The sequence below is a fragment of the Myotis davidii genome, unplaced genomic scaffold, assembly GCF_000327345.1.
Source record: "Myotis davidii unplaced genomic scaffold, ASM32734v1 scaffold1031, whole genome shotgun sequence".
In the NCBI taxonomy this organism is placed as follows: domain Eukaryota; kingdom Metazoa; phylum Chordata; class Mammalia; order Chiroptera; family Vespertilionidae; genus Myotis; species Myotis davidii.
This window is the reverse complement of record NW_006283442.1, coordinates 801,565-829,339: the sequence shown is the minus strand read 5'-3', so window position 1 is coordinate 829,339 and position 27,775 is coordinate 801,565. Positions and strand designations below refer to the sequence as shown.

At 43.6% G+C, this 27,775-nt stretch overlaps 1 protein-coding gene across 1 annotated transcript in view; it reads right to left on the bottom strand.

The window, feature by feature from the left end:
* Nucleotides 1-27,775, bottom strand: part of CACNA1C (calcium voltage-gated channel subunit alpha1 C) — a 236,876-nt gene that overhangs the window by 187,216 nt on the left and 21,885 nt on the right. The window contains exon 4 of the mRNA XM_015564299.1: nt 3,706-3,864. Coding sequence (XP_015419785.1) covers nt 3,706-3,864 — 159 coding nt within the window. The remainder of the gene's footprint in view (nt 1-3,705; nt 3,865-27,775) is intronic.

Here is a 27,775-nt window from a genome sequence, read left to right as displayed (position 1 = left end):
AAGCCCCGGTGAGGCGGGGTGGGCATGAGGGAGGAGAAAAAACAAAGCAATGTGGGTGAAGCGTGGTAAAGTCATTCTGGAAAGTCCAAATTAAGTTCGAAGTAAACTAATGGAGGCCAGATTATGAGAGATTTTAAAAAAGCGGTTAATACCAACAGGAGCATGAAACCCTGGGACAGTGCCAGTTAGGGGTTCCAAGGAGAAATACCAGAGACAAAACCAATTACTTTTTTAGGCCCCAATTTTAAGGAGTGAATAGAATGAAAATGATTTCATTTCTAGGTTTTAGTCAACCCATTCTTTGCCAGTCTCTGGGGTAATTATTGTGTTTGGGAGAGCCATTCAGAGTGACCTGGCTCAGAGCACCATCAAACAGATGGGACGCCAGAGACAAAAGGAGCCAGCATATGCTGGTGCACCTGCGGAGGACCCTGGGGGGCACCTGCCAGGTGCCTCAGGGACTGGAGGAACATTGTCTCTCTTGAGGCCACCTCTCCTGGGAACTGGCGGGGGCATCCTAGAGGCAGAATAATGGTTCGCCTGGCCGGCTCCAGCGCTTCTTTATATATTTTCTAGGAAACATGGCTCAAAATCCAATGTATTCTAAAATTTACAAGCACATAAAATCCAGTCTGAAAAAGAAACTCAAAATGTAAAAAGAAGAATTGGATGTAAATCCCACTAACAATTCTTTTTTCTTTTTTAAAGATATGTTTTTATTGATTTCAGAGAAAGGAAGGGAGAGGGAGAGAGATAGAAACATCAATGATGAGAGAGAATCATTGATTGGCTGCCTCCCACAACCCCACCCCTCCACCTGGGACTGAGCCCAATCCAGGCATATGCCTTGACTGGGAATGGAACTGTGACACCCTGGTTCATAGGTCGATGCTAAACCACCGAGCCACACTGACCGGACCCATTAAATATTTTAACAAGGGCTCACAAACACTTCTGTATAATCTAAGTTTGCAGAAAACATGGTAATTCAATCTAAAGACTGGACTTTAAAAAGACACCCATTCCAAAGGTGGTATGAAACTCTCCAAAACACATAAGATTGGTTTCAAAGACTGCAGGGTTGGTTTTCTACTCTGGCTGCATCAAGTACGTCCAGATTCCTGTACATGTTCCCTCCTCATCAGGGTTCGTCACTATGGGTGAGAGAGGCCCTGAGGACAGCTGTGTCGTGTTCTGTTGGGAGAGATGGATGAGTGGGTCCCAGGGTTGTCATCGGGCAGCAGGATCAGTAAGAGGAGGTGTGTGAGCTCTGACTGCAGTATTGGGAGGAAAGGCTCCTGCAGCCACATGTTCCCTGTCCTCTCCCCAGCAGGGAGTCTGGCTCCACATGGACAGAAAGGTCACCTTCCAGTGGAGCTCGCATGGCTCCCCTCTCAGAAGCGCTTCTTTGGTGTCTGTCCTCTGACATACTGGCTCCCAGGGCTGATGGTCATTTCCGTGATGGGAGCTACCTTCCCTTGTGAACTTGGGGGTGAAGGTAAAACCCACCACATAAATAATCTGATGCATCCCTGGTAGGAAGTAGGCAATGTCTTGGGTACTTTTCCTGGTCCTGATTACTATTGAGGATGGACATTAATAAGGCCCTAAATTGGCCACTGCAATTGGTGAGGCCAGTTCAGGTCTTTATCCTAAAAGCAAAAAGGCCACTAAAACTTTGAGCAGGCTTGAGGGGCTATTTCACCAGACTGCCCAGCTGCACGGGGCAGAGTATCCCATCCTGTCTCTCCCTGGTCTATCACGCCCACCATTTCCTTGCCATGTGAGGCTGCTGCAGGCCTCAGCAAAGCCCAGTGACTTCCAACCAATATTCAGGGTTGCTTATTAGCACAGGCCTTTCCAGGACCCTGCCACCAGCAGAAAACACACTTTCCCAGCAGGATGATAGGAGCCATGTGCAGTGTTGGAAACAGTGCCCTGTAGCTCAGTGGTGCACAGGGCAGGACTGCCATCTTTGGCTTTTTGGAAGGACTTCACCATTTCATTCTTTCCCATTTGATATGTGGTTAGTGAGAGGTATGCCAGCATCCACTGCTGAATTGATGGGGATCTTTGAGATTCAACATCCCAGTGACTTCCTGAGAAGTTTGGGCCAAACAGGTCATTGATCACTTCAATACTAGTACAAGTGCATAAACTTTAGATATACTACAGTAGCTCTTAAGTAGGGCTCACAATGAGCTCTAACAAAGCCACAGAATTACTATAAATTTACTGGCCTGGGGCTAGCTACAGATGAAACTGAACATAAGGAAGGATTTGAATTCAAGGGGAAAATATTATTCATTGCATTATTTGGTATTTCTTTAGGCAAGGCTGAAACCTCAGAATTTTAGCTAAAGGCAAGCCTGTTTGTTCCAATACTAAAGGGCTTCTGTGTTATTTAATATGACAGTTTATTTTATACAATTATGATCCCAGTAATTTGGAAATTCTCTCTAGAGTGAAAAAATGGTCTCCTATTAAACATTCTCCATCAAAAAAGTAAAAACCATTGTGTGAGACTGTGCTTATGGGTTTATAGCTTTTTGTTTGTTTAGGGACTGTGGCCATATATGGCAGCGACCTTGAAAATACCCAATATAGCCAATCAAAACAGATCATCCAGATTCTGCAACCCATTTCAGTTTCTGAATATGAATAATCCATTTTACGCCCTGTTATAGGTCAGCCCCCAAACAAGAGGGGTCACACAGGATTAATTCTGGGCTGATAGAAAACAGGGGCAGTAGATTGAGAGACGTGCACAATCCTTTAATGCTTCAGACATGTTCCCCTTTCCTTACCAAGATGCCAAAAACTAAGATGAATGATGTTGTTATGAAAAAATAATAAATCATGAAAGTTTAAGACTGCTAACCCCTTGGGGGTATTTTTCAACAAGTTCTTATGTTGAACTACTTTATATGTCTGTTAAAAAGCCTTGTCAATTTCTGTTTGAATGTTCTTTTTAATGTCAAGTTGAGATTTTAGTAACTTAAGACAGTAGTTGTAGCATACTCTTCAGGCTGAAACTCTAGATCTACTCAAGGAAGTGCTTAATGAGCCAGCATGCATGTTAAATAGATTGATTTATGGAAGGAACACAAAAGCGAAGTTCTCAAAAAGGAAAGGACTACAAAGTCATGAGGTAGAGCGAAACCTTCTCCTGGAGGAAAAGAGGTTTCACCACTGGCCGACCTCCTCCCAGCTTGAGACAGGGCCGGGGTTGTGCCTAGGAATGGAGAAGCAGAGAAGCCAGGATCAGCCCGAACACTCAACCTGCTGGGGACAGGCAACGCCACCTTCCTGAAAGGACTTTTGATGGCCAGCAACACTGAAGAACCGACAGAGCATAGATCTACGTCCTTAGGTTAATTCTGATTCTTAAATTAGAATATTCAAGGTTGGCTAAGAGATGTTTCTCAAATCGCACAGCTCATTTAAACAGTGTTGAGTAGCGCTGCACAAAGCTTGCACTTAGCTATTTGTAACCGAGATCTATTTTAGTAAAAACAAAAATTATCAAGAGAAAAAGACAACCAATCTCTGCCTCTCCCTTAACCATGGTTTGGAAATGAGCCCTGGAATGGAGGCCTTCCCGGGCACTGCTGGTCAGGTGGAGGCCATGTCCCTGGCTGAATGAAAAGTAGTGACAACATAGTAAAGCTTCTTGACAGCTGGCCAGTCAGCATCTTCCCTTACCTGCTATGCCCTCCTGGTTGTAGCAGGTCTTATGCATTTTCCCCATGAAGAGTTCCAGGCCAATGATAGCATAGATAATGATGACAAACAGCACTAGCAGGGCGATGTGCAGCAGGGGAACCATGGCCTTGATGATGGAATTCAGAACCACCTGGAGACCTACAATGACAAATCATAGACAGTGACAATAGTGAGAACACCAGCTTCCATTATTGAATCATGTGCTATCTTGGATGCCATACTGACATGATCTCATGCCATCTTCTTAGCATACTCCTTGCACCATGGACCCCCTTTTTTAGATAAACTGAGTGACAGAGCAATGACACCCGGGCTGGCCTGACTCCAAATCTCTCTGGAGCTAAATCCAAATGAAAGGACAGGCAGGGCTATCCATCCAAGGGGAAGAACATGTTGTTTCACCTAGAACTATGCATCCCATCTTAAAGACAACCTACTCTCTTCTTCTCCTGTAGCAGCGACTCCCTATAGGGAGGCTCACTTTGACTAGAGGCAGCCATGCAAGGACGTGGTGATCGCTCAAGAGACTATGGCTGACCCGTATGCTCTAAAACAGATTGGCCTGGTAGTAGGGCATCAAGGGGGTGGGACTTCCTTTGCTGAAACTGATTCACACCCTGGGATACCTCCGGGCGGTGAGACCTCCATGAGAGGGCTGAGGAAGTAGCTTTGAGGGCACCTTCTCTGGATTACATGGGTGGACCTCTCTTCCTACAGATTTCTCACCAGGCCACCTTCCCTCAGGACCCAAGTCTGAAGAACATTATAGCCTTTCATTCAAAAACCCCATTGAAGAAAGTCTGTGTTTAATAGGTATTGGATTTCAGTTTGAGAAAATGAAAAAAGTTATAGGGATGGATGATGGTGGTGGTGGTTGCACAACGTGAATGTACTTAGTGTCACAGAACTGTACACTTAAAAATGGTTAAATGGTAAATTTATATCTCTATATCTATCTATCTATCTATCTATCTATCTATCTATCTATCAATCACCTATCTATCTATCTATCATCTATCTATCTATCACCACAAAAATAGGGATGGATGATGGTGGTGGTGGTTGCACAACGTGAATGTACTTAGTGTCACAGAACTGTACACTTAAAAATGGTTAAATGGTAAATTTATATCTCTATATCTATCTATCTATCTATCAATCACCTATCTATCTATCTATCATCTATCTATCTATCACCACAAAAAAAAACTAAGGTACCTTCAAGGAAAAAAGAAGAGTAAATGGAAAACTATTTAGCACATGGGTCTTGTCAGTGCACCCCAAGGGCTATAGGTTTGTACTGTTGACTTATGAGGAAAAGGACCCCCTTCCTTATAAGCTCAAGCATAAATAACACATCAAGAATGCTCCTTGTTTAAAGGGGATGTGGCAAGTTTTCATTTGCAAATGCCCAAGAGGTGGTCACCGGCAAGTCACCCACGATTAGTCCTAGGAAAGCTTCTGCCAACATGAGCGCACCAAGTCTCCACATCCTAGGAGAGATGTGGGGGAAGGGCAGGCTCACCCGCCTTACATCTAGGCTAGCTGTGCAGAAATCTTCTGTGGGCCGCCTCTCACACAGGTATGATAGGACCCCCACCTCTGAATCACACCCCAGTGTCACTGTCTGACTTCCCCACTCACCATGGACATTGGACATTGCCCCACTTTTCTAAGTATTTGGAACTTCCCTCTGTATTCACCCATCGCCCTCCTCCCTGGGTGAACAAAGCCTGGGTCTCCCGCTCCCCAGACCGCAGGGGGTCACTGGCACTTTGTGATCTGGTGGATGTCTTCACAAGCCTAACTAAGGGAATTCTCTACAGCTACAGCCACGCTGGGAGAGAAAAATAAAGGAAGAGAAAAGGTGGAATCATTTCACCTGGGAATTAATTTGCAGCCTCTCATTAGAACGAGATGTTTCAGATCCCAATGATTCCATTACTTAGCACGTTGTACACACATTAGTGATAAAGTATGCAAAGTCATGACAGAGTTAAAAACTGAACTGCAAAGCAACTTTCAGGATGTCTGCTGCAAGGAGGGGCCTTTGTTATCAGGCCTCCAGTGCCACGGCCTCAGATGGCAAGAAAATGGTAGGAGACACAGGATGGGAAACTCTCTCTGTGCCACAGCCAGAGGGTCTGCTCTTAGAATAAATTCTGACATCCTTCTCATGCCCTATAAGGCCCCAGAGGGTCAACCAGCACACCTCTCCCCCGACTTCCATCCCCTGCCACTCACTCTTAGGACTCCTGGTTAGACAACTTTTCTTTTAGATTCAAACAAGCCATACTTCCTCCCATTACCGGGTGGCCACAAATGCTGCTTGTTCCCTCAGCTGGACCGCTTTTCCAATATTTCCTCCTACTTAACCCTTTGGCTCTCAGCCCAAGCATCTCTCTTCCCAGGGATCCTTCCCCAATCTCCCAGACCAAAGAAGTTTCCTTTCTTACATGTCTTCTTGGAAACATTTCCTTCCTTTGGAGCACTAGTCTCAGTTTGGAATCATATGCTCATTAAATAATTTTTTAACATTTTTGTCTGTCTCTCATATCCGGTTGAGTTTTGTGAAGACTGCACTGTCCATTCTTTGACTATTTTATGGCTAAGTCTACCTTGGTGCTGAGCACACAGCAGCTCGGTAAGTGTCTACCGAAGGAGTGACACGCAGTCTAAGGAAACACTGCCACTGTCATGGAGCTCTGATGGGCTTGGCTGCAATGAGTCTGCCAGACAGGCAGGTATATGCATGGTCGGGAAGTTTCAGGTGCCACGGACCCAGGCAGAGACTACTGAGTGGGATGCAAAGAGGCCAAAAGGAAGTCACAGCAGCCCAGAATTCCTTTCGGCCACAGAGATGCCACAGAATTCCTAAGAGCCCCTGTTTGGGCTTTGTTGGTGGCCACCCTTCCCACCTGAGTTTCCAGATCAGGAGACTGATAACCCTCTGGTACCTCCTTCCATCAGTGATCAAGTCCTGCCAGTTTGATTCTGAACTATTTTAGACTAAATTATTTCTACTACATAAATAACATGTGCTATATATAGGAAAAAATGGAAAATACTTATTATAGAGGAATTGGAAAACTCGGGGAAACAAAAAGGAGAAAGAAATCACCCATATCCTACCACCCAGACATAACCACTGTTAGCCATTTGGTATAATTTTTGGATATTTTGGCCCATGACTCATTTTCCTCCTCTCTATCCCCTTGGTGTTCATCATTCAGTTAACAATCTCCCTACATTCAGTTTTGCCCAATCTTCATGCCACAGTTAGAATGGTCTACTAAAGCACAAATTGGAACATGTTCCTCCCCCGCTGAAATCTTCCAATGACTCCCACCATCTACAGGTGAAATTCACCTGCCTCATGCCACAGTTTGACCACATTTGATTCTGGTTTATACAGTAATTCCAATAATATACCAAACCGTCTGAACTTCTGTGGCTTCATGCCTCCCTATCTTAGCATATGTTGTTCCCCCTGCCTAGAATGCTATTCCCTGCCTAACTAAGAGTCCCTGGAGCCTCATCTAATATTTGTATCAGTGCACAGTAGTGACTCAATGCACACGGAGTAAATCACATTTGTAAGGGCAGGCTGCTTTCAGAAGACAGAAATGACAAAGGAATCTGAAACCATGACATTCAAAGGTCAGGAAAAGATAAGACTCATGGAATGGGGAAAAGCGTAGGTAGGGAGAATGATGTCAATAATTTTTACATGATATAAATAAATTGTGTTAGATGAATTCTGTATGACCATAGTGATGGAGCTAGGACCAACAAGGAAGGATTCAGAATGGATTTAGATTCAACACAAATATGTTCAAGAAACAGACGTATGTGAAGGTGGTACGGGATGCTTTAAGAGGTAGTAGGCATCCCATCCTCAGAGGCATTCAAACCTTGACTAAATAAGCTCTTGGAGGAGATGCACTGGTAGGGATTCAGCCATTGGGTAAAGGATTTCCCTGGCACACCAAAACCCCTATACACTCACTAACATGTTCTGAATACTTACCATGGGCCACGTGCAGTTCTCAACACTCTACCTGAATTATTCCATTTTCTCCTGGCAACAACTCAGGTACTATTATTAATCACACTCTACAGTTGAGAAAAGTGAGTCCTAGAGAGGTTCAATGGCCTTTCCATAGTTACATAGCTAGTGGCTGGTGGCATGGAGGTTAGTGCCAGGTGGCCTGGCTTCAGAGCCTATGGGCTTCACCTCTGCTAAATGCCTCCTCATGCCCCAAGACTGTGGTTCTCAGCCTCCATGATCTATGTCTATAGAGCAATAACACATGTTTACAGCATCTGCCAACAAGGTGTGGGAGCCTAGTCCCTGCTTCCAGGAGAGCCTAGATGTTTCCAAGGCTAGTTCCAGGAAAGGTTTCTAATTTTTGCTGTTTTCTTCACAACCAGCCAGGCTGGTGTGGAAGGCGTGGCACCAGGACTCCTTCTCTCCAGTCCATCATGAGAATTTGGCTCTTAAGGCCTGGATGCTTAATAGCTTCTTCTTGGAATTGGCTCACCACTGTCCCACAAACAGCTCCTTTAGCTCAAGTTCAAGTTTGGAAAACATAGCAACATTTCTCCACCCAAGTGTTCTCCTCAGATAGATCATGCTTACGACTGATAAGCAATTGCTAGGCCCTTCTTCAGGGTGGCCAATCATACTGGTGGAAGTAAATGAGACCTTGATAAGCCTGGTAAAGCTGCTATTATAAAATGCCCTCTGAACACAAGATCATAAGGTTTACATTTATGATGACTCTCTTTCCTCACCAGAAATCAGGATATAAGATCTGACAAATAATATGAGCACTTTGGGTAGAATATTTGATGTGAAAAGTATACTTGAAAATACAGTTCCACAAAGATTAACAAATAATCTATAAACCCAATCTCATGTTAGGTGATCTCTTCTGTGGTTAAAAAAACTACCTACATGCCTGCTTGCCCAACCTTCCAGGGAGACGGGGTTTTGGGAAACAGCACCATTAAATGCTGGGATTAGGAAAAGGACAAAGATGGAGTGTAGCTAACATGTGTAACTTTACTTTTCTCCCTCTTAGAGTGCTGTAATGTATTCTTTCTGGTCAAATATATTCCAACTTGAAAATTACAGGTTAGGAAAGGCTTCAAGGATCTGCATATATAAAATCATTCTGTTTTTCCTTAAAATATCAAGAGAAGCCACAAATTATGGAAAGCAAAACCTGGCATTTTTCTGTAAGATAGTGTTGAGATTACCCTGAAAATACCCAGATTGACTGAAGTTGGTGCTTCCACACCTGTTACAGACAGTCCACCACTGGATGCATGGTAGAGGAAACATTACATTCTTTTGTTTTATTATAGAGCATCCCACCAAGCCCTGCTTTTGCTGGTGGATTGTTCTGTTCTGAGCCCCAGGGGAAATATCAGGAAGGAGTCCAAAAATTACTGTGTAAGAGCCTGAGAAACGAAGAGAATGAAAATTTACTGGCACTGAAAGGTAGCGTGCAGAAGTGTTGTCTGACCAAGCACTCTGTTTTCTTCATGCAAACTCTACCTTCATAGTTCCCTCTTTTGAACTCAAGTTTTAAGCCATTCTGGTATAAAATGAGAGGGAAAAGGGGAGAAGTAATTGAAGACCTCAAATTGGAGATATTTGCTAATGTTAGCTTAATCAAGCTAACATTGCTGTTTGGATTCTATATTGACATAACTTTTTGTTGGTGGCTACGAATGTACATTTCATGTTCCTAACTATTCAGACTCCATGGCTCCAGACAAGCATTAGGAAAGCAATAAAAATGATCAAGGAAGTCTGATCACAGAATCCATAAGGCAACAATACTGAGAATCACTGAACTAGGAGAAGAGAAGTTTGGGTGTTGGTGGTCAATACAAGCTTCTCATAGATGGACTCAAAGTTTGTCAGAACAGGAAGAGGACTTTGGAATCACCTAACTCAATTCCTTAATTTTCACTCCTTCAAAGGATATTTACTGGGCTGTGTTCTAGGGTCCTGCTGTGTTAGGAATAGGGGATAGAGTGGTGAATAAAAGGCCCTCAGGCCTCGCCCTCATAGAGTTTGTAATGGAAGCCAGACATTAATCAAATAATCACAAAACTGACAGATTATTACAAACTCTGCTAAGATCTTTCATGGAACAGAAGGGTATCATAAGGGTCCTCTTTTAGCATGGAGAGTAGAGGAGGCTTCCCCAGGAAGGGAGGCTTGAGGTGAAGCTGAAGAGAACCTGGCCAAGTGAGTGGGCAGGAAGATGGGTCTAGGCAGAGGCTTCTGAAAGTTCCAAAAGAAGGTTGCCTGGCTGGGTGATTTTGGAGACTCATGGGAGACCCACAGCCTCCATCTGTTGGCTTCGGGCTTTCCCCTTGTTGTTTTTCTGCTTCTTTAAACAACTGAAAGGAGATTTGGGAAACTAGTTTATCTACTTCTGTCTGAAGTCTGAGGAAGAAGACATCATGTTGACTTTTAGAGAAAACAATTCAGGAAGCACATGAGAAGGGCTCTCCTGACAGCCTCCTTTGTGATATGGAGAAAATGATCCCCTATGCCACCGAGGGAGTGGAGGGAGCAGAGAACTGGGCCAACAGTCCTCTACTGTTCTGCTGGCTTCAGGGTCCCTTTATCACCAAGCTCTCGGTTGACTCAATCCAACTCAAGAGAGTGGCACCACCTAAAATGCTGCCAAACAGCAAGCCTAGATTTAAAGAGATGTCCCGCCAATCTCAAACCTGGAAAAAGTCTTCTGAAATGGGACAGACTCCATTTCTAAAGCAGCCAGTTTTTCTGATGAAATTACTGTTGGTTTTGGTGCTGACTCCAGGCCGTGGTAGAAGACACATCTCATCCAGGACTGGGGGGGATTCAGGACTGCCCTCACTAGGCCAGCAGTTTAGACAACTTCTTGATTTAAGTTAGCTGTCCTCTCCTCACAGAATGGTGGCCAGGAAAACACACTGCTTAATCCAGAGGTCTGATAAGCTGAATGATGATTAACTGAGAGGCTGGCCTCACCAGAATTATGTCTTCAATATTAACCAAATTCAAACAAAATGGCAGTACATGGTGAGCCAACTCTAAGCTTTTTTACCAGCCCCTCCTGGGACGTGGATGCTCTCACAAAGGAATGTATTCCCATTAAAACAGGCGCTCAAGTAAAGAGCACTGTCTTTACAATGTCCATTCTGACCCCATACCTCCTTCACCTTGAACCTGGACGCTGACTTAAAGAAAGTGCATATGAAAAACCAACCTCTCTTATGAGGGAAACCTTGAATGACTCTTTCCTTTGTCGATGCCTTCAGAGGAGCTCCCCTGCCCTAAAGGGAGAAGGTGTACCCAGATGGTAGAAAGCTCTTCCTCAAAGTGCTAAGATTGCCTTTCTCCAGCACCACAGACAGCTTTGCATCCCCACTTGGGAGCTTACTGAGCACCTAAGTCCCCAGACAGTTGCCATGGGAGGTGGGGGAGGAAGGGCAGGGCAGTACAGTGGCTAAAGCACAGGGGCCCCTGGAGCCAAATGACTGGGTTGAATCCTGGTTCTACCACTTCTTGGCCATGTGACCTTGGACAAGCTATTTGACCTCATCTTAAAGTGAGGAGGAGGATAGTACCTACCTTATAAAGTTGATGTGGGGATTAAGCAAGTTAATTCATGTCAACTGCTCAGAAAAATATCTGGCCCACAGTAAATGCCATTATTAGAAGTTTGGTGACACTATCAGTGGAAATTAAAGCAGTGATAATGCAGATGGGTTACCTGGGATTCTGTTAAAATGCACTTTGATTTGGTCCCTCTGGGGTGGGACCCGAGTTCTGCATTTCTGACCAGGCCCCAGATGATACCAAAGCTGCCGTTCCACTGACCAAACTTTGGGAAGCAAGGTCCAGAGCTCTGCAGTCATGCTGGGAGGCCACAATCTCAGCTGGCCGCCTGCGGCCCCAGGCACTCTTAAGCAGTTATTGGCTTTTCACAGCTGGTGGTCACTGTCACATCACTCTTGTCAGTAATGTGTGAACTGGTAAAGTACATGAACCCAATGCTGGCTACAGAAAATGCCTCGCTCTAACTAGTATGAGGGTCCTTCAGGGTAATACACTAAATTTTTTATTTTATTTTTACTTTTTTTTAAAATCTATTTTATTGATTTTTTTTCAGAGAGGAAGGGGGAGAGATAGTCAGAAACATTGATGAGAGAGAAACATCGATCAGCTGCCTCCTGCACATCCCCCACTGGGGATGTGCCTGCAACCCAGGTACATGCCCTTGACCGGAATCGAACCTGGGAGCTTTCAGTCTGCAGGCCGACGCTCTATCCACTGAGCCAAACCGGTTTCGGCTATTTTTACTTTTTTTAAAAACACTTGATTATTGCAAAGGGAAAGACAGGGACATTAGCCTACACTGCGCCACTGGAGAGCAGGAGACACGTATGCTAGGTCTCTCTTCCCAGCTACAACAGAGTTGTGGAAGGGGCTCTGGGACTGTGACTGATGGTAGGAGCGGCTCGGCATCCCTTTCCCCTCTGGGCAGTGGGCCTGCATCATCACCACTCTTATCAAACCTGCATCCTCAAATGCTCCTATGGCCTCCAACTGGCCAATCCATGCCTTCGCAGGGCCATCGATTATTAAACTGCCCTTGTCTCCATGACAGTGTACAATTTTAGTTCACGCAACTCCATAATTAGTTCTTTGCCTCTTTCCCCGCCCTCCCTTCTGGACCTCTTTTAATCTGAGGAATATTACAAAGACAAAAGAGATGAAGTCCCTGCGCATGAGGAACTTTCAGCTACATGAGAGGCAGACGTGAAAATAGCTAATTGCAGAAGGAGGTGATAATCTTCCTAAGAATTTGTCCAAAGAACTGTGGAAGCATAAAGGACGGAGAGACTGCCCTAACCTGGGAGAATAAGACAGACAAAGTGCCAGTGGGATGGACATGTGCGCTGTGTATGTCGGGCGGTAAGCTTCTTTCTGCCATTTACTCACAGTTAATCTTTTATCCTGTTGTTTCTCTAAACTCTCCCTTTCTCAGGAAATTCATTCACTTCACTATTTCCTAAAGGTTCAATAGTCACCATTATAAGTGAATCCAAATTTGCTATACATTTTCTTTGCCCTCTCTTTTGAGTTCAAGCCATGCATCTCCATAAACTACTAGATATTTCTACTGGGATATCCTACCATCTCCTTATACTCAATACATCTAAACCTGAACTCATAGCATTTCCCTGGTCCCCAGAAAGCTCAAAACTTGGCAGTCACCTTTGTTAACTTCTTCAGCAAATGCCAGCAATTCCTCACCAATAGCGTCTGTCATATCTGCTCTTCCCACTGCAGCCACTGTCTCCTGTCTGTCTCCTTACTGTCTCCTGTCTGGATTGGCAGACTGGGCTTCCTGCTTCTGGTTCCTGCCACTCAACCCATTCTGCACCATTAGCCCATTATTCATCCTAAAATTGCCCTGCTCAGAAACCCCTTCTACATGATCTGCACATAGTAGGTACTCAAATTAATTTGTAAAAAGAATAAAACCAAGTTCCAAATATCAGGATAGTAGAAACACATGGGAAGGAGAGCAATCTATTGAGGGAACCATTTTGAGAGAAGCTGTGATGATTCCAGCCCAAGATGACCTGGGAAGGATCTCAGGACAAAAAATCCCCTGATTTTCACTTTCCTCTCTCCTGCTGAGCTTCTGCTCTGTTCCCCATTGGATGAAACCAACTGGAAGCCAGAGTGCAAGGTAGCTTTTTAATGTAGTCTATATGGTTAGCCCCTTTGGCCAGAGAGCATAGTGGAGAAAGGTGGAGAGTGGATATGGTGGGGCAAATGGAACAATGTAGGGCAGACAGAACAATGAACTTACAGTAGGTGGCAAAGTATCATTGGCTTTCTATATGCCACCATCACTATTCCATTAACTAGGAGGAATTACCCTATTTGATGGGCTTCTGAGTTTTATGAGCAAGAAGTCCCTAATTTGGGAGGGTGATGAGATAAATGTCTAACTCACTAGCCAACTCTGGGTCCTCATCTTCCAAAGTCATACCTGACTGGAATCTACAAATGAATTTTCTTGTCAGCATATGTGATTGTGACTACCATCATTATCATCGCTGTTGTGATCATCATCATCACCATCATCAGATTGTGACTATTGATTTAGGCTTACTTCTGATATACAGGAACCAGTGTGAACTGGCTAGAAATTGGAATTAAGAAGGAATTCATGGATCATGTTTTGTATCTTCATTTGATTAATGGAGCAACATACACTTTTAATAGATTCATAGGCTTAATGACTTTCAAAAGAAAATAGATCTATAACTACAAAGCAGGTAGGTCTCTCTTGGGTTAAAAGTAAGTTTGTCACATTGAGGGTCAAAGGTGCCTGAAACATTTTCTTACTGGAAGTCTCTCCATGGAGGGGAGAAGAATTCTTGCTTGATTGTGTTCCTGCAGTCTTTAGGTGTGTGTGTGTTTTTAAAAATCATGTTCTTATTAAAATGTCCTTATTCATTAGGGGTTTTCATTTATGCTTAATTGAACCTTTCCATGTTAATAAATTTCTGCATCCCACAAGTGGTTTGATGAACATTAAAGGAGGTTGTTGTCCCAGGAAAGAAATGGTGTACACTCTGTTGCCTAATAAATTCAAATCTATGAGAGTAATTAAAATATCAACCTTCACATGGAATTATTGCTTTTTTTTGGTATTAGCAATAGGGGTTGTGATGAGAAAAAATAAGAGACATCTTGATATTAGAAAAAAATAAATATGGCAAAATGGAGATAAGATGATCCAAAGCAAACAACAATAATGATAATACCAGCTACCTTTCTTAAGGACTCAGGATATGCTTTACATATATCATTTAACTTAATTAGTTGACTATTTTAATAAAGATAAATGAACTGAGACTTAGGTAAGACAGATAACTTGTCCAAGATTACACACCTTGTAAATGCTGGAGCTGGAGTTAAAAGTTAAGAGAAACTTACTTTAAATCCTCAAATCTTAGCCACTATCCAGGCAAAAATGGCAAATACATTCCACGACTTTCTGACCCTGTGCATGGCAGATATGTTATTAATCATGGCCTCTCTCCCTCTGCTCCCATAAAGGGCTTCACGATTCTTCTCAACAGTGTATCTCCCATGACAACACGAATTCACTGGAAGTGATTAGATCATGATTTGGCACCCTCCGTGCCCCTTCCCTACTGGTGATAAACTGCATCTTTCAGCTAATGGCAGAATAGAAAGCAGACTTCTTTTGGTACCTGCAATGATATAGATGCCTAGACCAGAACCTTTCCTTCTTTTAAAAAACTTTGATAAAAGATGTGTGAGATAGGATATATACAGATGCATAAACCATATATTACACTTAAATAACAGGATAAAGTGTAATTCACCATATTAATAAAAATTCATGAATCTATCAATAGATTTAGAGAGCATTTCATAAATTTCACCATTTCTTTCCCAATCTTTTACTTCTTTTTTGTATTTCCCATTCTTTTGATTCTCTATGCTTGATTCTCAATACCATCCCCCCCCCACCCCCTCACCTCTATACAGGTCAATAATTCTATTTTCAGCTGTGCCAAGTCTTCTTTTAAATCCATTCACTGCATTTAAAAAAATTATTATTGTATTCTTAACTTCCAAATTTTACATATGGCTCTTTTCCATATCTTCTGGTTCCTGTGGGACCCAGTGGTGCAGTCTCCCTGGTTGTCTGAGTTGGGTGTTCTACGGGTGTCTCTTGTGTGGGCTGTGAGTGCTTTCCTTTATAGTTGAGCCTTGACTGCTGTTGCCAAGTCAGTGGGAGGAATTTCCCCCTCAGGCTGACTGACTATTAGAAATGGGCATGAGTGACTACAGCAGACAAGCTATTGTGCAGGGTCTGATTCCATGAAGCAGTATTCTCTTTAGCAGAACTCTGGTGCCTGTTAAGTCCACCATTTGGATTTGTTGTTTGTGGAGCTGGTTGGGTGGTACTCTGGTGTGGTCTCAAGCCAGTCACTAGGTGTTTGTCCTGGGGCCTCTTGGGAGGAACTCTGGTGCAGGTCAAGGTCAGCCACTGCCTGTGCCCAGCCAGGACCACCTGATAAGAGCTACAAAGTGATCTGTAGAAGGCTGCCACCTGCTCTGGGCTTGGAGGCCTGGGAGAGGCTGGCTGCTCCTAGTGTCAGGCTTGGGACTGCTTAGTAAGAGGTACAGGGCATGCTGAGGCCCGATGCTCTTGTTTGGAGTTTGTGAATCTTTAAGAGGTTTTCGGAGTGTTCAGTGTGAGCCGAGACAAGCTGTGTAGAAAAGCTGCTGGAAGAGGTTCACACCAGCCTGGGAGCTGTGTGGGGCAGGTCCCAGGGAATCATCAGAGCAGAGTGAATGGTGTTAGTCAAGTTAACAGAAAGCTCTGATTTGCTGCCCACCTGTTCCTGCAAGCTGTATGGGATAAGGCTCAACAAAGGGAATGCTCCTTGATTGCCTGGCACTGGTGGCCAGGGGGGCTTGCATTCCAGGTTAGCACTATAACAATCAGAAAGGCAGTTCTCGGTAGGCTAGCAACCGGCCTACCCCTCCGCTTCCCCCCGGGCACTACACAGGCAGCAGACTAACACCCACCCCCAGTCTTTCTGTGAGAAAGGCTATTTATTTGTCCTGGAGCTCCAGTCTGAGCAGCAGAGTTCATGTTTGTTATGCATTTAGAGGCCATGGATATGCTCTCAGGAAACATAGGCTGGTGGGTGCCACATTTGTGGTCTCCCTTGGCTCACTACAGCCATCTGGTTCCTCCTCAAAAGGTGCTTATACACCAGTCTCAAGCTTCCCAGGGAACACCTCCAGATTGTCTGGTCTGGAGTCCAGCAGGTCTTACCACTGTGTTTCCACAAGACTGTATATATTTGCATATTTTAAAAGCTAATGCCTGGGGGTCTGTCTTTCAATCTGCTGGAAACTAGGTGCTGCCTAAGATTGCTTCCTTTGGAATACTGAAAGATCTTGGTAGACCCTCAACAACTGGGACCTATTTAGAATAAATTGGGCTGCTTAAGCAATCACAAAAGTTTGAGAAACAACCAAAGCTAGGGCTAGGTTGAAAGATAAAAATGATATCCTACACAATGATACTCCTTCAAGACTAAGAGGAGAGGTAGTTTTTTGCCTAATACATAGAAAAAACACACAAGAGAGTCATGTCAAATAAGGAAGCAGGGGAATATGTTCCAAATGAAAGAACAAGATAAAAACTCAGAAAAATAAAAACCCTTATTGAATCAGAATAAGTAATTTATCTGATAAAAATTTTAAAGTGATGGTCATAAAGATGCTCCCAGAATTTGGGATAAGAATAGATGAACACAGTGATATTTTTAACAAAGAGACAGAAAATATAAGGAAGTAACAAACAGAAGTAACAGAGCTGAAGAACTGAACTGAAATTTACACTTGAAAGTTTGACAGCAGACTCGATAAAGCAGAAGAAAGGATCATTGGTGTAGAAGCCAGAGCAATGTACCTCATTCAAATAGTACAGTAGAAAGAAAAAATAATTTTTAAAAGCAGAGATAAATTAAGGGAGCCATGGGGCAACATCAAGAATAATAACATTTTAATTATATGGGTCTCAGAAGGAGAGAGAGAGAGAAAAGGTGGGGAAATGTATTTAAAGTAATAATAACTGAAAACTTTCTTAACCTGAAAAAGGAAACAGACATCTAGATTCAGGAAGCCCTGAAAGTTCCACATAAGATGAATCCCAAACTATCCACACCAAGATACATTATAATTAAAATGTGAAAAGTTAAATACAAAAGGAGAATCTTAAAATCAGCATGATACAATCAACTTGCTACATACAGGGAACTCCCATGTGACCTTCAGGAGATTTTTCAAACCCACATGAGACTCCCAGGAGATTTTTCAGCAGAAACTTGGCAAGCTAGAAGGGACTAGCATGATATATTCAAAGAGCTAAAAGAAAAAATATCAACCAAGAATACTCTACCCAGCAGTTATTCAAAACTGAAGAAAAAAGAGTTACAAAAAAGCAAAAGCTGCCCAGGGGTGTGGTTCAGTGGTTGAGCATCAAACTGTGAACCAGGAGGTCACAGTTTGATTTGATTCCCACACAGGAAACATGCCCAGGGCTGTGGGCTTGATCTCCAGCAGAGGGCATGTGGGAGGCAGCCGATCCATGATTCTCTCTCATCATTGATGTTTCTATCTCTCCCTCTCCCTTCCTTTCTGAAGTCAATAAAAATATATTTTAAAAAATAATAAACCAACCTTATAAGAAATGTTAACAAAACTTCTTTCAGCTATAAATAAAGGACACTAATTAGTAAAAATAAATAAATAAATAAATTTAACTGCTAAAGATAATTATATATATATATATATATATACACACACATACATAGGGTATGGCAAAAATAGGTTTACAGTTGTGAGTACATAAGCACAGTTTATTCTTATATTATTATTTAAAACTATATTATTATTTCCATAAGTGGATTTATTACTTATAAATCTAATATGAAGGCTAAAAGAAAAAAAGGAGTAAATATAACTGTAACTACAATAATCAGTTAAAGGGTACACAAAATTAAAAAAAGTAAAATGTGACATCAAAAACATAAAATGGGGAGCAAAAATTTAGAGTTTTAGAATGCCTTCAAAGTTAAGATGCTATCAACTTAAAACAGACATATATATGCTGTTAGATGTGAGCCTCGTGGTAACCACACAAAGCAAAAATCTATAATAGATACATAAAAGATAATGAGAGGACTCTAAGCATAATACTAAGGAAAGTAATCAAAGAACAAGGAAAGAAAGCAAAAGAAGAAACAGAGGAACTACAAAACAACCAAAAAACATGTTTTTAAATGGCAGCAAGTATATATCCATCAATAATTTAAAGAATATCAATAGACTAAATTCTCCAATCAAAAGACAAGGAGTGACTAAGTGGATTATAATAACAACACAAGATTCACCTATATGGTCATATTACCAAAAGCAATACACAGATTTCATGCAATCCCCATAGGCATTTTTAAAAGAAGTAGAACAAAAAGTCATCAAAATTTCCTGAGGAAAAAAGAACAAAGCTGGAGGTATCACACTCCCTGACCTCAAATTATACTACAAAGCTATTATAATCAAAACAGCATGGTATTGGTAGAAAAACAGACACACAGACCAATGAAACAGAATTAACAACCCAGAAATAAACCCTCATGTTTATGGACCATTAATTTTCTATAAAAAAGTCAAAAACATACAATGGAGAAAAGAAAGTCTCTTCAATAAATGGTGTTGGGAAAATTGGAAAACCACATTCAAAAGAATGAAACTAGATTGCTATTTGACACCATACACAAAATTAAATCAAAATGGATCAAAAACCTAAACACAGAACAGCTACTAAATTTATGAATCTTGATCGCTGAGAGAATTTTAAGACCTTCATCCCAAAGGCAAGGGGAAGTAAAAGCAAAAATAAATGAATGGGACTATATCAAACTAAAAAGTTTCTGCACAGAAAAACAAACAAACAAATCAACAAAACAAAAAGGCAACCACCCAAATGTGTGGAGATAGTTTCAAACAACGCCTCTAATAAGGGTCTAATATCAAAAATATATAATAAACTCATACAACTCAACAACAAAACAAATAATTAATCCTATTTAAAAATGCCAGAGGACCTGAACAGACACTTTTCCCAAGAGGACATACAAATGGTCACCAGATATTTGAAAAGATGCTCAACTTTACTAGCTACAAGGAAAAATCAAATCAAAACTATAATGAGATACCACCTCACATCTGTTAAAATGTCTATTATCAAGAAGACAGTAAGTAAGTGTTAAAGAGGAGAAAAAGAAACCCTCATACACTACTGGGGCGGGGGGGGGGGGGGGATGAAAATTGGTACAGTCACTATGGAAAAAAGTATGGAGGTTCCTCAAAAAATTAAGACTAGAACTACCACATGACCCATCAATCCCCCGTCTGGGTATCTACCTGAAAATGTTGAAAACACTTATTCGTAAGGATATATGTAACCCTATGTTCATTGCAGGATTATACACAGTAGCCAAGACATGAAAACAATCTAAGTTTCCTTTGATGGATGACTGGATAAAGAAGATGTGATATACATCTATATATATAAAAGCCTAAGTGGCCATTTGACTATTTGACCGTTCAGCGGGTAGCTATTATGTGCACTGACCACCAGGGGGCAGATGCTCAATGCACAGGCATAGAAACATGGAACAGACTGATGAATCTCAGAGTAATGGGGGGAGGGGGAAGGGTGGGAAGAGATTAACCGAAGATCTTATAAGCATACTAGAGGCCAGGTGCATGGATTCGTGCACCAGTGGGGTCCCTTGGCCTGGTCATGGGGATTGGGTCGAATTCATGCACTGGGCCTCTGACATTCCCTGAGAGGTCCTGGATTGTGAGAGGGCGCAGGCCAGGCCCAGGGACCCCACCAGTGCACAAATCCTTGCACTGGGCCTCTAGTCTATACTAATAAAAGGGTAATAAGTTAATTAGATCAGATAGACTAGACATCTTCCGTACGTCATTCCTGACAAAGCTGGGGCCCAGGCAAAGCTGCCCGGGGTCCCAGGTGCCTGCCCAGACAAAGCTGCCCAGGTTCCCAGGTGCTGGCCCTGGCAAAGTTGGCCCAGATGTCTGTGGCCGGCCAGAGGGAGGGAAGCTGTGAGAGGGATATCCAACTGCCAGTTTAGGCCCAACCCCGTGGGATCAGGCCTAAACCGGCAGTCAGACATCTCCCGAGGGGGTCCTGGATTGCGAGAGGGTGCAGGCTGGACTGAGGGACTGCCCCCCTCTCCCATGAATGAATTTCGAGCACCGGGCCTCTAGTATATATATAATGGAATACTACTCAGTCATAAGAAAGGGTGAAATACTCCCATTTGCAACAACATGGATGGATCTTAGAGGACCATGCTAAGTGCAATAAGTCAGATGGAAAAGGACAAGAACCACATGATTTCACTTATATGTGGAATATAAAACAAATGAACAAACTCATAGACACAGACAATAGAACGGTGGTTACCAGAGGGAGAGGAGGTGAGGGGAGGATGAAGAAGGGTCAAATGTATGGTGATGAAAAGAGACTAGACCAGCGGTGGGCAAACTACAGTCCACAGGCCGGATCCGGCCCGTTTGAAATGAATAAAACTAAAAAAAAAAAAAAAAAGACCGTACCCTTTTATGTAATGATGTTTACTTTGAATTTATATTAGTTCACACAAACACTCCATCCATGCTTTTATTCCGGCCCTCCGGTCCAGTTTAAGAACCCATTGTGGACCTTGAGTCAAAAAGTTTGCCCACCCTGTACTAGACTCTGAGTGGTAAGCTCACAACACACATGATGTATTATAGAATTGTACACTTGAAATATAGGTAATGTTAACCAATGTCACTCCAATAAAGAATAAAAATCTACTTCAAAAAGAGGATGGGATAAAAACATTTTCAGAGAAATGAAAGTTGAGATAATTGGTCAGACCTGTGTTATAGAAATGCTAGGGATGTGCTTCAGGGTGAGGGGCGATGATACCAGAAGGCAACCTGGATCTACAGAAAGGAATGGAGAGCACCAGAAATGGTGCATGAGTGAGTAAATACAAAACACTGCTTTATTTTTTTTCATAATTTAAAGATAACTGACTGTGTAAGGCAAAGAATATTAACACTGTGGGGTGGGGTTTATAATACATGCATAAGTGAAAGATGTATAACCATCACACAGGAGGGGGCTGGGTAAATGAAATTACACTGCTGTAAGGTTATTAAAAATCCAACTATACAGGTAAAATTTGAACACTTAGTTGAATATGAATTATACTTCAATAAGATTAATTTTTTAAAAAATCAAGTGTAAATGTCCCTCTTTCTCAAATCAGTTTAACTTGGAGCCTGGGCAGGTAGAAAGGAAGTTGTACCCATAGGTATACTGACATCTTACATTTGCTGAATGCTTCTAAGTGCTGAGCACAATTCTAAATGCTTCACAAGCACGTACTTATTTCATCCTCACAACAACTCCATGAGGTAATTGCAATTTTAACTTTGATTTAAGGTCAGAAAACCAAGGCCCATAGCTAATAATTGGCTTTGGAATTGGAAACTAGCTAGTAGGACTCCGCTACCTATGTCCTCAACCACTAGTTGCCATGGATCAGTGAGAGGGAATGAATCAAGAATGATAGGTGCATGAGGCTCATGTTCTGTGTATTGATCACTTCATGGGCCGCTGACCTCACTCTATCTTCACTTCCTCTCCCCTCGTTTCTCTCTCCAACATTTATAAAGCATGGATCACTGGTAAGCCTAAGTGGCCTTTATCATTACCATTATTTTAAATTAAATTATAGTGACCTTGCTGCTGGCTGTTTTTTCATGTTGGAGGGTCTCTAGGGAAGGGCAGGGCATGAGGGAGAATCCATCATGGAGCTTCCTGAGTTGAAGAAGCTCTCTCTCCCAGGGCCCAGGTGCATAGTCAGTGCTTAGTAAATATTACTGACTTACTGTGTGACATATTCTCCCACCTCTGGACTGACTGCTAGTGTATTGAGGTTCTGCAAGAGTGAAGGCATCTGTCCAAGGTCACACCCTAGCCTTGACTACATATAGAATTAGTGACTTAAGAAATTCTCAGCTCACTGCTATTCTCTGTTATTGGAGCACAGAATGACACTGCTGGGAAGAATTTTAGGGTGAATACAGTTTAACCCTTTCATTTCCCAGATGAGGAAACTGAGGGCCAGAGGTCAAAAGGGAAGGTCACATTGCAGGCCAGACTTACTGGCAAGCCTGGAGTGCCTCCACCGTCATCATAAGTCCCTCAGGTGGCAGTAATGCCATTTCTCTTCAGATCCTGTGGCAAAAGGTTTCGTGAGCCCTCAAAACATAAAGGAACCAACACTGGAACTATATCAACTTCCCTCACTCTTCAAAGCCAGGTGGGCATTCTGCTGAGAGAGTTATGTCCTCCTCCCAACAACAGGGGTGGGGATGCTACAGGGGGTAAACCAGCTGGAAGAGTCTGAGCCCACTTGGATTACTCCGTTAGCCCATCTGCATTACTCTCATCTAGAAGCACTGGCGACTGCATGTGGGGCCGATTAGTCAACCAATAAAGGTCTGAAAGCCTGGCACTGACACTGAATATGGCTTTTAATTGGTGATAACCCTAACATTTATCACCACCACATTTCATTCTCAAATCAAAATGGGACCTTTTCATTGCTGGGGGAATGTCTGTGCACTTCGGTAAATTTGAGAAGTTACTATGTGATTGGATGCATTCTTTGTTATCATCATATAGTAAGCTGCTGTATGTAGAGCACCACGTAATAGAGATTTTCCCAGGTTAGTCACATTCTGTTATTGTTAGTCAATAACTTCTCAGTAGAACTCCATGACGGCAGGAACTGGAACTTCTGAAATATGTCCATTGTTTACATTAACTTGCTTTGCTGCATTTGGGTGTCTTTCTTTTCTCACTACCTCATGCTGTGTCTCATCACAATCTATAACATCTCTCTTCAAGTGGAGGATAGAAGCTCATGACACTTCACAGGTGAAATCTTTTTCCTGTGTATACAATACCCATTATTAATCTCATTTTGTAGATAAACCTCGGCAAAGCACAAAGCAGAGGACAAAAAGGTTGCCAGCAGAGCTGGGACTATACCTGTGCCCCTGAAATCCAGTCTAGGGCCCCTTTGGAGGCACCTGGAAAGGGGGTAGGGGGACAACAGGTGGCGAATCAGTGGAGAGAGGGTTGCAGTGGAAGATGAGGAATCCCGCTGGGTGAAGTGGGAGAGGGCGAGCACCACTAGGTGCAGGGAATATGAAAGGCATTGGAAGACTGGGGCAGGGAGTGTGGGGCCCTATTCTAAATTTTGTTCTGTCTCTGATAGGCAAGGCATGCCCACAACAGGGATCTAACTTCAGACTCTTCACAGTAAAACCAGCCAGCAACCTGTTTAGAAAGTTAAGAGGTCATGCTCTTCACCTCTGCCCCAGAGGGCTCTGTGGGGGCCTTAGGAAACACCAATCCAGGGCTGCCTAGGGCGGGAAGGTGGGAGGGAACACTGACAATCCCAGGGCTTGCTTCCCTCTTGCTGTGGCTGTAAACCAATGTGTACAAGGGAGCACTGCAACCTCCAAAGACTACAAAACCAGAGGGTCCCTTCGTGACTGCCATCAGTCTTCCATAGACGGTGCAGGAATTGAGCCCTGCCTGCCTGCCACCTGTGTGACCTTGGGAAAGCTATTTAACTGGCTGGGCCGAAGCGCTCCTGTCTATAGACAGGGAACTTGGTTGGACCAGATATCAGACATTCTACTTCAGGAATAGAACCATGAGATGAATGTAGGGAACAAGGTTTTATTACTTCCTGTGTCAGTGAAAGAAGTGGTAGAGAAGTGGGCTTAGAAGATGTAGCAGAAAGGATTTCTGGATGGGTGCACAGTGGGAGTAGGCAGCCTGTGGCCCTTTGAGAAGAAGAGTGAGGGATGGACTTATGGGTGGCCCTCTGCTCATGTCCCTGTCCTTGCAAGTAGTCTTATAAGTGTCCCCTCATATTGGTCTCAGGTCCCCTGACATTTAAGACCTCTTTAGGGATGAAAAGGCACAGGAAGCAAAATAGGAAGTGTGGGGGAGAAGAAGGCCAGATTCAAGGAAATGAAAGGAGGTAAAGAGCAGAGGGTAGAGAGGCAAGAAGGCCTGCCAAAGGCAAGGAGTATTAGCTGCTGCGGAGAGGAGGATGTGGGGAAGGAAGACACACGGAGCCAGCTAGTCCTGGCCCTTCAAGTCACAGATGCGGAACAGAGGTCCCAAGAGAGAACCTGCCCAAGGCCACCAAGCTGGTTGTGAGAAAAAGTAGGGCTGGGGTCGGAATCTTCTGCCCCTTTCACTTATCGGCACTGCGCCACCTGCAGCATGTGGACGCTTCAGGGCCTTAGGTCACACTAACCAGGAATGAAGGCTGGCCTGAGAGGATGATGACACAGGCTGTGGAAAAAGCAGGGGTGAGGAAGGAAGCAGTGTGGATCCTCTCTGGGACTCAGTTTCCAAAGTGTGTCCATTTCTGGCGGTCGAGTTACTTGATTTCTGAGTATCAGCTCTCGGCAGACTCCCCCCGCTCCCCCCCCCCGCCCCTCCCCCACACACCTCAAATCTGCATGGTGAGGTGTCTGTAAGTAAAGAGAGAGTGATGAACTGTTTCTGGGGACCACCTCTGGTGCTCAAGCCCTCCCAGTGGTGCAGGCTTCCCCCTGGGCCACAGGACACTGTCCTGGCAGCAGTAATGGTGACTGCAAATCCATGGTGGCCCAACTCACTGAAGAGCAAATTTCGGGCAGGATGGCATGACTACTTTTGAACTATCAAAGTGTGAAAACACTCAGAAAAGTTGTTTTTAGCAGCTCTAATAGGTCCCCAATGGCAGTGGTAGATAATCAGTGTGGCCAGTCTCACAGTTACTAGACCCGGGAGAGAGAGAACCCATTCTGGAGAAAGCCTGCCTGCAGGACGAGAGCCAGTCACTGGGGTACTTGGTGAGTTTTTCCCTTTTGCAGCAGGAGGATCCATTCCCTCATGAACAATAGAGTGACAGGTATCCTGCAGCGTTGGACCTAGCAGAGTGCTCCATGAGCAGGGTGTCTGGCCCCGGCTCAGGGGGAGGAATGTAGGGTGGGTGAGCGTGGGCTGCTCTGGTCTGGCTCTGAATTAGCTTTGCTACCAGCTCACTGTATCCAGGGTGGATTAATGAATCTCCCTGGAATTCAAGATCCACTATCTATTCTGACACTCAGGGGATTTCTGAGACATTTAGCTATTTCTCTGCAATGCAGTCTTTTAAATGTTTCTAATGAAGAGGGAACATCGGTGGCTGTTTAGAAAATTGCCTATTGGCTTGGAATTCTGGACCCACCAGTCTGTTCCCTGTTGACTTTTCTCATCTGGTTCTCACTCCTTCCTCCTCCATTGTCTTGGTTCATGCATAGCCTTATGTGCAGGCCTGGGCTTCCCTGTATTGTGACACAAACAAAGGAGGTTTTCACCCCAAATGCCCTTCCACTTCCATACCTACCTCTTCTACATAAGCCTCAAGGCTCATCTCAAATACTGACTCCTTCATAAGCTTTTCTGGACTGCAACAGTCCCTGGGAAACTTGCCCTGTGAATCCATTTCATTTTCTATGCAAGTCACATAATCATGCACATGCCACTCTGGTATTTTTCTTGTCTCAGGTTGATATTTACCTCTTGATTATTCTTTACTAGAGGTCCAGTGCACGAAATTTGTGCACTCAGTGGAGGGGGTCCCTCAGCCCGACCTGTGCCCTCTCGCAGTCTGGGAGCCCTCAGAGGATGAGCCCACGGAAAGCAGGCCTAAGCTGTCAGTCAGACATCATTAGTGCTGCTGCGGAGACGGGAGAGGCTCCTGCCACCACCTCTATGCTTGCCAGCCATGAGCCTGGCTTCTGGCTGAGCAGTGCTCCCCCTGTGGGAGCACACTGACCAACAAGGGGGAACTTCTGTGTTGAGCATCTGTCCCCTGGTGGTCAGTTTGCGTTGTAGCAACTGGTCGTTCTGCTGTTTGGTCGATTTGCATATTAGCCTTTTATTATATAGGATGTTTGGTCTTGATAGTAATCTTGTCATATACTTCTATTTTACATGCATAATGTAATGGGATGTAACAGCCACCATTGAACTGAGTGCTCACTGTATGCTAGGCAATGTTTGAGGGCCCCTGCACCGCCCCCCCCCGGGGGGGCTAGTAACTAATTAGCTAACATTGCCATTGTACTCATTTAGTTCTAACAACATATGAAATATGTTCTATTATTATTCCCATTTTAGATGAGGAAGCTAAGGCACAGAGCGGCTGAGTAACTTCTCCAAGGTCACAGAGTAAGTCAGTGGCAGAAGCCAGGCAGTCTGATTCAAGAGCTCATGCTCACAACTGTCTTAAGTCTCTCCTGGTGCCTTCTATTGGTATCCACTCATCAGCTGCTTGTCAACTGATCAGTGCTGATTTGTTGTCAGGAAACAGTCCTAATCTAAACAAGGAAAACAGAAAAAAAAAAGAGTTTGACCCCTCTCCACACACTATCCTCACTGCTCCTTCTCATTTTTCAATCAGGAAGCAAACCCTTGTATAATAACAAGCTGTTTTCTATTGTGTGTGCTTCCAGAAATAACACTTTTAACTGAGAAGGAGCTAACCTTAAACAAATTCATGTCATAGGAAAGCACGTATCCCATGAAAAGTCCAAAGCATTCAAGTACCTGGACAGATGGGGATAGTATCCTATTAATCTCTGAGCCCCAGTGCCTTGCCTTGTGCTTGGCCCACAGAACGTGCCCGATAAGTGTTCCTGTATGAGCGGATGGTGTTTTCCAAGGCTGGTGCTGGTTCTGCATAAAGGTAACTGATCCTTCAATCCCCTTCAGCGCTGGATCCAGTTTGGGCTGCTGTGCGTTTTGTCAGAGACCTCTCAAAACCAAAAGACCCTTCCTCACCTCCCTCTGCCTGCCCCCTTTATTCAGCCCACTCCTGAGAGTCCTTCTCTGGAGGGCAGATGGGATTATATGAAAGGAGGAATGACCCCTTGCTTATTGCTCCACAAGCAAAGGCACTCCTTGTATACACAAGGCAAATATTTATTCACAGCCTTCCATATTTATTGTTCATGTTCATTGTGTAGTGTTTATTGTTCCATATGGCTTGTCCTTTGGTGCCACCTGCGCTTACAGCACTGCGTGTGCACAGTGGCGCTGAACAGGCAGCGGAGCTGATTTCCTTTATGCGGAAGAGTCTCTATGAAACAAAATAGACAGATCTTGCAGTTACGTAGAATTTCATTGCAAGAGTCAACTGATTTCTATATCACAGTGAAATCATCCCCTAAACCATGCAGCCTTAC